The 11,799-nt window shown below is 33.4% G+C and overlaps 2 protein-coding genes across 8 annotated transcripts in view; one reads left to right on the top strand and one right to left on the bottom strand.

Annotated features, from left to right (window-relative positions):
- The window catches only part of LOC114328595 (uncharacterized), a 288,450-nt gene that overhangs the window by 68,186 nt on the left and 208,465 nt on the right, over positions 1-11,799 (top strand). The gene's annotated exons all lie outside the window — the stretch shown is intronic.
- The window catches only part of LOC114328597 (uncharacterized), a 109,847-nt gene that overhangs the window by 8,534 nt on the left and 89,514 nt on the right, over positions 1-11,799 (bottom strand). For all 7 annotated transcript variants that reach the window (XM_028277481.2, XM_028277484.2, XM_028277480.2 and 4 more), the window contains 3 exons: positions 9,552-9,824; positions 5,943-6,375; positions 122-325 (listed from right to left, as the gene is read on the bottom strand). In XM_028277481.2, coding sequence (XP_028133282.1) covers positions 122-325; positions 5,943-6,375; positions 9,552-9,824 — 910 coding nt within the window. The remainder of the gene's footprint in view (positions 1-121; positions 326-5,942; positions 6,376-9,551; positions 9,825-11,799) is intronic.

Genomic DNA, 11,799 nt, shown 5'->3' with positions numbered 1-11,799 from the left:
AGAAATACAGGATTTTTTGAAAATACTCAAAATCGGTTTGGATTTTATTGATTAGAAGACAAAAGTAGTCGAATGGTAGGTTAGTGTAGTAAAACTATTCTCAATATGTTTTTATATTTACCTAAAAGAGGCCCTAACGTAACAATACATAGCCCTTTACCGACCATGTGAAGCCCAAAAGCTGCCGGAAGTTTTTCTAAATTTGCAAACTCGGACGTATATTCTGCAATAGTGATAGTGAAGTTGATCAATGTTGCTCCTCTGGCAAATCCACAAATTAGTAGCCATATGACGATACTCGTCCATTCGGTCTGTTGGGCCAATGCTGAAAACAAAGAAATCTCAAATTAATGGCAGGAAGAAAAATAGTGGGCACTTATGCGAAAATTAAAAGAAACTAAAAAGTCACGGGTGCGTACAAAACTTTTATTGCCGATTGTTTTCCTTATAATTTGTAACTATTAAATGGAGAAGTAATGGTGAATATTTAGGTGTCAGGTATTACAAATGTTAACTTGAAGCTGACTTGTCAACTTATAATGTTATTCCTCTGAGTTATAAACCTTCTGCAGATGTCCAAGTAGTACTGAGCATAACTAAGTAGCTATAAAATGTTTGGAAGGTATTATTATATTTGGTGGATTATAATCGTGATACTATAAATAACGTGTTATTTATAGTATCATGGATTATAATATTGTATTTATATCTCAAACAAGAAACATGATTTATCTACATTATTTTACAATTGCCACTTATACTGTGTAGGTTCTTATACGTAATAATTATTAATCGCTGCTTTGATAATACCACAGTATAAAGAGGGACAGTAGAACCACTCTCCGAAAAATTGGAAGTAAAATCTGTAGTCGCTCATGGCGACCGCGCAATGTTGTCAGTCGCTTTTGCCCCACTCTCGCATTGCTATTCGCATAGAAACGTACGGCTTTTAACAGGGAAAACCCGCATCCACCACTGGTGAATTACCAATTGCGTACTGCCGGTATTACTTCCTGAGATCAAAGCGCCGAGAGAAGAGTGATTTTACTGTGGAACCTCTATATACTGTGATAATACCAACGAAGAGTCTTATGCTTGTTTTGTTGACTATAAAAAAATTCTCTTTTCAACACTGCCCGAACAACTTGGGAGTAGGTATAGCACAATAGTCTGCTATTCCTTGGGCCTACGGTACACAAAGAAGATAACAAAGCCAGTGTCGTATTTCAACGGGTTATTATTACCGTCGGTTTTGCTCAAGGAGCTCATTTTATTCAGAGTGAACCGACCCGAGGTCAGAAGAAAGATCATAAGACCGAAAGGGAAGACACCCAAACCCAAAACAAAATTTATAAAATAGTTATTAAGCAAACGTGTATTTTTTCGTCTCTGATATTTAATATATTTAAAGGTTTAATGCGAACAATACTATAAACAAGCTAATAAATGACACACCTAACTGGCAAGTAACAAGTAAGATAAGTGTTTGACAAAGTGGAATGGACTATTGACAGATGGAGAAAAAATGAAACATGATTATGACTGAGATAGGAAAGACATGTTAATATCTAGAGCTTTTGCACTAGGAGGAATAGTTCAAAACTCCAGTCTAACAAAGTTATACTGTTTGTCTTACTACTTGTCATATGTCACAATCGGCAACAAAATTTATGTCAACCGGTGAATTTGATCCTTAAGCAAAAACTATATAAAAATATCCTGGAACTCTTTTCTAAAAAAAAAAGAAACATAATAAAAATAAATGTATGCTTCAAGTGATTCTGAAAGCTTACGTTTTTTTGAGGAGTTACCTATTCAGTGGCTCCACCAGCTGCCAACAAAAAGTCATAAAACATATTAGAAGATATGCTGAACAAAATAGGTTTTATTTATGAGAAAATTATAAAATAAAATAAAACAAAATAAAAGTCTAAAAAAAATTTGTCGTGTACACTCATGTCAACAACTTTTTAATCAATTATCAAGGTAAGGGATTACAATTATTTCCATCTGTAAATATTTTTCTATAACATGGAATATCTTCTCCATCAATTACATTTTTCGGCTGTTCGAATTGTGTGTTTTCGGAGACCCCTTTGAAGGGTAAGATATTTTTGATACATATCTTTATATTTTTGGCTTGTGTTTTCTTCGCCTATTTTTATTTTGTTTTTTTTTTTTATGTTTTCTCGTCTAATTAGGGTTCAAGTATACTCCAATCGCGATCCAGAGTTAATTCCTAAATCAGTCCTAAACCAATCCAGAGTTAATTTCAACTCGAAACTCAAGTTAACTCCTAACGTAGTCCTAGTCTATCTCACGTTTTGCCCAGATTGGCAATCACGTTTCCCCTGAGCTAAATATGGAACCCTCTGTGTATTTAAGAGTGGACTACACAGAAGGTCAGCGTCCAGTTGATATGTCTGCATACCAAAGCTTTTGTGAGTACTTTGCCGTAGGTATACGTATTGTAATTTCTGTCATATTAGAGTGTATACTTGATGATATTTTATTATGTATTTCATGTTAATTAATAGTTTTAGTAAAAGTCTCTATTAAACGTGTTTAATCGGAATTGATTAACGGAACAGACATTTTGTTTGCGTATCTATCAATTAATAGCGGATGTAATACTATAGTTGTCAACTGGTTTGTCATTAATTTTAATAATTATGTGTTCTTATTGTGCTATCTTCTAACGAAGGTTGGCGATCACTTCTTTAAACGCTTCCCTATCTTTTGCAACGTGAAATATCTGTTCAGCACTGAGGTTAGTCCAATATGGGATATTCCTCATCCAATATTTCTTCTTTCAGTCCAAGGAATTTTCAGAATACGCCTATATAGTCGCATTTCGAATGTCTTCAATTTTTTTTCGCATTGGGATTTTAGAGTCCAAGCTTCTACTCCATATAGTAGTTGCGACCAAACATAACATTCGACGAACCTAAATCTGATGGCCATACTCAATTTCTTATGTGTAAACATTGACTTGTATTTTATAATCCTTTTCGAGCTATTTTTATTCTGACCTTTATCTCCTCATCTTGATCTAACTGTGAGTTTATAATTGCTCCGAGGCATTTATACTTGTCGATCCTCTCTAACATTTATCCTCCAATGCCAGATGTATGTTATCAACAGGGGGTTTCGGGATCACCATGTAAACTCAACCAAACTTATATGGAATCATCTGATATTTTTTATTATTTTAAGCGAATTAATACTGAATTAAATTTTCTTTCGCTGCATCTCTCAGGAGCCTAACTACAGGTCATAGAACCAAATCAACATATCTGCGAGCTATTAAAGTTGGTTGAATGAAAATTAAAGGATTTTTTTCACCGATCATAATTCCTCCCCAGAACATGACCCTTCCTCTTTTATATTTATAGAACAAATCTGGCACTGGCAGTTTTCGTTTTTGCTTGTCTTCCTTGCTCTCTATGTACACGAATTCGTTAATCATCTGATTTTACCGGAATGGGACGATTCATCGCCGCCGGTTCATCGCTGCGTTTTCAATGCCGCCGATTCATCGCAAGTCCATTTCATCGCCAGTGAGTCAGTTGATTTTGTATTATGGGAGATGACACGACACGACGTTAAATTCAGTTCAAAACTTATGACAATTAAAAAGATAAAAAATATTATTATATTAATCTACTGTTCTATTTCTACTTCCCCTAAATTTGATACTAAATAGTACTAAATTTGTAGTGTTAAATGGCCTTTGTAGAAATATATATGTTCAAATTTATGTAGTGTTAGGTTAGGTCATTTTCTAGAATTCCTAATTAATATTAAAAATAAATAATAAATGTAACTGTCGAAAATTGGTGTGAAATTCGGAAATAAATCAGTTAAGCGATTAACTGATTGGCGATGAATCGGCCGGCGATGATCGACCGGCGATGAATTGGCGGCATCGAAATGGCGGCGATGAAACGTCCTAAATCCGATTTTACACATCCTACTTTACTTTCGTTTGAAAATATCACACTTTTACAATTTCCAATGTTCCAGTTTTAGTGTTGAAGACACCAATTTACATGATCAATATTGTGCTGCCTGGTTAACTCGGCATCCTGTAAGTTCCTCCTGCTATATAGTCCTTGGGCACGGCAACTATTCTTCTTATCGTTTCAACTAAAATATTTACACATATAGCTTCCAAAAGCTGCATTTTTCAAATACATAGTGATTCCATATAAGTTTGGTTGAGTGTATTTGGTTTTTTTAAACCAAAACAAAACTAAACAATTAAAACCTAAGGCAGGCCGCACATCAAAGAAACATGAAACCTAAATTACGTTTCATGGAAATAAACCACTGCTAAACAAATATATGTCCGGCCATTTATGAAACTCTCCGAAAATAAAAATGTGCCATGAGCATTAATCACACTCGTTTCATTGGTAGGCGGACTTTGAGATTTGTTCAGCAGCGTTTTCTTTTCATGAAACATGTTTTTCGTTTCATGTTTCATGTTTTTCGTTTCATGTTTCTTTGGTGTGCGGCTTGGCTAATGGTCCTGTTCCTACTTTATATTTGTGAAACGTTGGTTTTCGTTTTGTAAAAATAACTCGTGTATGTCTTCAGTCCACCTTTTTAATTTGTTTGTAGGTATGTGATTATGTTTACATCTCTATCGAAAACTATACCGATATGATGTCTTCTGGATTATTTCATAATATTCCATTTTTACATAGTGTTAATTCATACTTCTTCGGCATCTCTTATTTTTCTTTATATTGTTTTATTATCTTTATACTTCTCTGTATGTTTTTTATTTCATGCCTTCTAGCCACAAGTCAGATCTTCATCTCTAATGTCATCCTCACTTTGTTTCTCTTGATTTTTTTTCTAGATATGTTTTACTCACTGTTTTTATCTTTTTATTTTTTTATTTAGTTTCTCTTATATTATAATCTTGTAACCTTAATCTCTTATATTGATTATTTGGTCTTATGTGTTACAAAGATCTTCGTTAATTTCTTTACCCTATATCTTCTATATTTTTTTCTAAGGTACATTCCTCATTATTATACAAAGAATATATTCATTATTAAAATACACCAATTATCACTGGTATATTATATTTGAAAAGTGTGGATTTAAAGTTGTCAACATTGTTTTTTAAAGTTATTTTACAATGGCTGACAAATAAAGACTAAATAACTAAAAAATATATTCAACAATTCAATAAAATCTAATATAGACATTAGAAAGAATAAAATTACGGTGGTAGAGCTAGGATATATTAGATTAGATAGTAGAATCAAAAAATAACATCATATGTTGCTAATAAAACTCAAAAAATCTCATTATTATTAAATATCTATAATATTAATAATAATCTCGTTAAAATATATTTCTCTTTGACTTATTTCTCTATTATTCCTTATTTTTGCCAATCATTCTATCCTTGTTTTCTTATGCTGCAAGTAGGTACCTATCTAGTTCCAGCATGCTCCTTAAAATTATCACTCTATATTAGTTGATATTTTTCTCTTTTTTTTTTCCATTTCGTTACGATTTGCGATCTCAAAATTGTATAATATGCAATTGTCTGTGGTTTTATCGTTTGCAAAAATGCGAAATATAATCGAAAACTATGTATACCTATACAATTTTTATGTCTATCTGTTAGCCTTCAGAGAAATAAACTTGGGCATACGCCTCCCCTTTATGTCTTACACTCCATGTAACACACTCCACATCGTAAACGAAAACAATAAAGGAAGTTGCAGATCTGATAAATATTTTAAAGTTCTCTCAATGAAAATGAGCCCAAAGAAATAAGTTAAAAGTGACAGAACACATTAAACTTGTAGGGAGCAATTAAAGAAAACAGAAGAAATGAAAATAGTTCCAAAGTTGACAAATCTACAGTTTTAGCGTTACTTTATTATTTATACCCAATTTAGAATAATATTTACCTGATCGAGCTATGCCAACAGAGAAAATCCCCATCATGAAAAACGTCTTTTTGGACAGGTTGACCCGGTCGCAGATAGGTGGTAAAATCAGTCTTGCCAAAATATCAGTAAATGCTTGGAAGGATAAGAACGTTGCCACGTCCTTTTTATCGTATCCTAAATTTTGAAAAAAGAATGGAAGGACTGTTTTAAAGTTTTGTTCAGCCACAAACGCCAACGAAAGACCAAACACCAGATTCAGGTAAATTGGGCATTTGAGGAGATCCAGATCCATGAATTCTACAACTTTCTGCCACCCAGTTTGTTTTGGTTCTTCCTTCGGTGGTGAGATTGGTCGGATCTTCTGTGATGCTGCTAGTGGTATACCAGGGAAGGTCATGTTTCTCCGTAGCTGTCTGGAGGGCGTGTGCGCAAATTCTGGATTTTCTTTTGTCTGAAAATGTAAGAAAAACAAACAATATACAGGACGTTTTATGACATTTCATAGTATAAATACAAATGTAAACACTGATATGTATGTTTTTGTACACACGACAACTGAATGACTGGGAAAGAAAAGTACTTTTGAAGTGTGTAATTGACCGTGATAGTTGTGACGTCAAATCAATGTTTGCTACTCTGAAAAGGTTTCCAAACAAAGCAAAAATTCACACGTGGTGTTTCTTTTCTTTTTTATAATTGGAATATATTGCTTGTAGGATATTTAATTTTTACAAAATGGTAATATTTTGTGTAGGTACCCGTGATTGTAATCAATGCTCATAATATATTTCCCACCATATTTTCAAATAGGACTGGTTAAGAACCTGAAGAAACGCAGTAATATGTAGTGTGTAAATCCTTGATTTTGTGTAAGAACATTTATAAAATTAAAAGCAATATGATTGATATCACTAACAAGGATTGTGTCTTTAGAAAAAATGTGCAGATGATTGTTAAAACAAAATAAAATTAAAAATGATTACACAAATCACGTATATAGACGTCAAACTTTTGCTTTGTTTTGCAAAATGTAACTAAACCCTGATTTTATTGCTTAAATACACAAATTAATCTCAATTGCAACTATAAACCTCTTCAAATTATTGTGTGAGCCTTTAGATGAAGAAGTATGACCTCATGCAATCTAATTAATGTTTTTTGAAGTACTCAATTTTTCATTAATTATTAATTTATAACAATTTTGTAATTAATTTCTTGACAATTTATTCTTCTTTAACAAGAGAAGTTTTAAAAAATGAATTTAAAGTTTGTACGTTTTCCATCGTTTGATACAAATTCAATCCACGCAATTAACATACTGATAACTCACCAAAATTCTTCCTATTACAAATTTAATCCACTCAATTAACATACTGATAACTCACCAAAGTTCTTCCTATTCTTTAAATTTAAAAATTTATTTCCTATTCTTTAAAAATATTTGAATTTTGTTTTTGGGGATAACTTGTCAATTTAAGGTGATACAGTAGCGATCAACAGGTAGCCAAAACGCGTTCCAAGATTGCGGCCATAATTTTGAATATTTTTTCGAGATATTTGGCACACGTATTCGTGATATAATAAAGAATGGCGGTACAGAGCCCAATTTGAAAAATATATTAATATGTGGAAATTACTCTGTAATTAAATACAATATTAAAAAAACCAGCCTGTACCGCCATTAAGAAAAACAAAAAAATACACTTTCTTCAAATAAACTTTTTTATCGGATGCTTAGATTTTGTGTCATTTTGGAACTACTAATGAAATAAAAAATTTTAGTAGTTCCAAAATGACACAAAATCTAGGCATCGGATAAAAAAGTTTATTTGAAGAAAGTGTATTTTTTGTTCTTCTTAATGGCGGTACAGGCTCGTTTTTTAATATTGTATTTAATTACAGAGTAATTTCCACATATTAATATATTTTTCAAATTGGGCTCTGTACCGCCATTCTTTATTATATTACGAATACGTGTGCCAAATATCTCGAAAAAATATTCAAAATTACAGCCGCAATCTTGGAACGCGTTTTCGCTACCTGTTGATCGCTACTGTTTCCTCTTAATTAAATATTTTGGACCTTCAGTTATTTTTAACATGTATATATTTAGAGTGAGTTAGAATACTTATTTATAATAATCAGGTTCAATGGATTTTTACGTTTTAGTCTGTTGACTGTTATCAAGCAAGTTTATTGTCAGGGCATTTGGAGAGCTTTCTACGGGCTTTATGTATCGAACACTGAACTGTACTATCACTTCACTGATCGTAGGTATTTCTAGATCACAATAAATGTCTTTGTTTGACAGGAAGCATGGGGCATCTTTATAGAGCGTAACACTTTAGATTGTAATCTTTCCATTATGGATAGGTTGCATTTTGCTGCTATACTCCATAGTTCTATGCTATAGGTCCAAACTGGTTTGAGTATTGTATAGCAACAGTTTGTTACATATAGACAACTTCGATGCTCTGCCCAGTATCCAATAATGGTTACTGTTCGAGTCATTTAAATATTGAATTAATTTTTGTCTTGTCTGAGGTGTCATTCACCATGTATTCAGAAATCGTTAATATATTAGGAGTTCAAAGCGCTGAATAGACACATTCTTCTACCCACAGACATATGCGTAAGTTCCACAAGATACTGTAATGCACGTTTTGACATTCCGGGTTACGGTACAAACATTTTAATTATAATTATTCATATTTAGAGATATACTGTTAATTTTTCGCCCTTTAATATTTTTGCAAACTGTTAACTCTTTGATTTAAAGCTGAATTATAGAAAATAGAAGTACAAAGACTTTTATTTAATCTTCCGAACCGGGGGTTTGTTAAGAGCGGGTAGCCCTTTAAGAGAGCCCCCACAATTACTAAATTTTAAGTTAACTGTTGGAGCTTTTTCCATATATGGGTTCTCCATGTCAAAGTTTTGTCCAGGTGCATTCCAAGGTACTTCACGCTTGCTTTTGTGGAATTGCTTTGTTATTACTTCTATATTAGGCGACATTTTGTAAATATGATGCGTTGTGATTTAGATTCATTGACTTTTATGCGCCATTTCTTTGTCCACTTTTCAATGTCCCTGATATGCCTTTGAAGAGATTCGGTAGCTGTTCATCTGTGACGAACATAGTTGTGTCGTCTGCGAATCTTGTAGTCATTACATTTTCATTTGTTGGTATGTCGTGTGCAAATATCAAATATAATATAGGACCCAGAACACTACCTTTAGGGCTCCAGATCGTACAGGGTAGATTTTTGATGTATCTGCTTCTTACTTGGCACGGTAGTATTTTCCTTCTAAATATGATTTCAGTACAGTTAACATTGACTTTGGAATGTTCATATTTATTTTGAAGACCAACCCTTCATGCACGACTTTATCAAAAGCCCGATTGACGTCAAGAAAGAGTACAGAACAATACTTAATCAACGACTCTATGAATTTATACTATTGTTGAGTGCTTCTCTCTGAAACCAAACTGACGATCCGGGAAAAGATTGTTATCAGTTATCTTCATAAGTCTTGTCGCTAATAGCCTCTCAAATAGTTTAGCTAGTACCGGTAAGAGACTAATAGGACGATAAGAGGTATGTTAAACGAATTTATATAACTTACATCAAATTGTAGCTGTACATTCGAATCAGTCAAATCTAGCCTCGAATAACTTGACCAAAAGGACTCTGTCGAAACTTTTCGTCTTCTTTGCGGTCCGGAAAAACTCATCGTTGAGAAGTTACGGGGGAACGTTGATTTTCTGGTAAGGCCCCCTTGTTTTGACGGTTCGTCTAATAATTTCATCGCTACTTCTGAATAATTTTTGCTGATTAATGTTTGTCCTTCTGGTAAGTCGAGATCTTCGTCTTCAGTCTCTTTGATTGTTTCCATTTCCTTAAAAAAAGAATAAAATGATATAGAACTGGTAGTACATACTTCTAACAAAATAATAACAAATTATTCTTACTCTACACAAAATTTCTCACTCTGATATACTACAAGTGTAACTAAGGATAATATAAACTATTTCAGCGTTTTTGACGTAGGTATGGCAATGCCTATGCTTCCATCTTATATCTAATGTGACCATTTGATATTCACTGTAGTTCACAAGAACAAGAACAGGCAGGCTTCGTGAAGGGTAAAGGCACAAGGGAGCAAATTCTTAATATGCGACAACTCATTGAGAGAGCACGAGAATTCAAAATTCCAATGATCATCTGCTTTCTGGATTATCAGAAGGCATTTGACTGTAGACTGGACAGTTTTGTGGAAAGTTCTACATGAGATGGGGGTTCCTGATCATCTGTCAGCTCTGGTGAAAAGCCTATATGAGAACACTGAAACCAGAATAAGAATTGAAAACCATAAGTCCGATCCTTTTAAAATCGGAAGAGGAGTCCGACAAGGATGTATTCTATCTCCAAGTCTTTTTAATTTCTATGGGGAATATATAATGAGAAAAGCACTCGACAAATGGAAAGGCGGTATTTCTATCGCAGGAAAGAAGATCTCAAATCTCAGATATGCAGATGATACAACATTAATAACTGCATCCGAAGAAGAAATGTCCAGCCTGCTGCAGCTAGTGGAAGCCGAAAGCAATAGATGTGGTCTTAAGATCAATAAACAAAAAACAAAAATTATGATAGTAGATTATTCAAATTTACTTCAGACAACAGGAGCCTTAGACCAGTTTGAAGTGGTTAACGAGTTCAATTATCTAGGATCCTACATCAGTAATACAGGATCTTGTAAAACAGAAATTCGTAGGAGAATAGGCATGGCCAAAAACACTATGAGTCGATTATCGAAAATCTGGAAAGATCGCTCCTTGTCGAAGAACACTAAAATAAGATTAGTACGTGCCTTAATTTTTCCCATATTTAATTACGGATCCGAAACATGGACAATGAAATCGGACGACAGAAAAAGGATTGACGCCTTTGAAATGTGGTGCTGGAGAAGAATGCTTCGGATCTCATGGACGGAACACAGAACAAATCACTCAATCCTCCAAGAGCTTAATATTCAGACTCGACTTTCCTCTATTTGCCTCTCCACCGTCTTAAAATTTTTCGGCCATATTGCAAGAAGTGATGACAATCTTGAGAGACTTATAATTTCGGGAAACGTTGAAGGGCGCAGAAGTAGAGGTCGCTCACCTACTCGATGGACGGATCAAGTACAGAAGGCCAGTGGAAAAACATTCTCTGACTCCATGAGGGAAGCTCAGGACAGAAGCCGATGGAAAGAGATAGTTGCTCGTATTATAGGGAATCACGACACTCAGCAATGAGGAAACGACTGAGGAGGAGGAAGAGTAGTCTTCGGATACAAGAGCAAGACTGACATGTATTTGGTAAACTTAGTTGGATACTTATGAACCGCAAAATACCTCAATGCTTGAGGAGCAGAGTGTTAGACCAGTGCATCCTTCATATCCCTTGGACCCTAACCAAGACCAATAGGAATAAACTAACCACAACAAAAAGGGCATAATTTGTTAATGTGGTTTGAAAAAATAAAAAATAATAATATATAAAAAAACACATAATAAAATAACAAAAAAATAATAAATAAAAAAAAGAAAAAAAATAGAAACAAAAATAAAAAAGAATAGAAAAAAAAGAAGTAAAAAAAAAGTGTTTAGCACAAATTAAAATATATATTAAAAAAACAGTAAAATAATTAAAAAAAACAAAATAAAAAAAGCTACACAATGTACCAATGTATCTATAAAAATAATATTGTAGAATGTACTTATGTTTATAAGAAATTTATGACTATGAATCTGCAATTAATCACAAATAAGTCTGGCTAATTGGCTAATTATAGGTATAACCCTACAAATAAAAGAGGAACGACT

Source organism: Diabrotica virgifera, chromosome 1, assembly GCF_917563875.1.
Source record: "Diabrotica virgifera virgifera chromosome 1, PGI_DIABVI_V3a".
NCBI classification, from domain to species: domain Eukaryota; kingdom Metazoa; phylum Arthropoda; class Insecta; order Coleoptera; family Chrysomelidae; genus Diabrotica; species Diabrotica virgifera.
The sequence above is the reverse complement of the archived record's forward strand: the minus strand, read 5'-3'. Positions and strand labels throughout refer to the sequence as shown.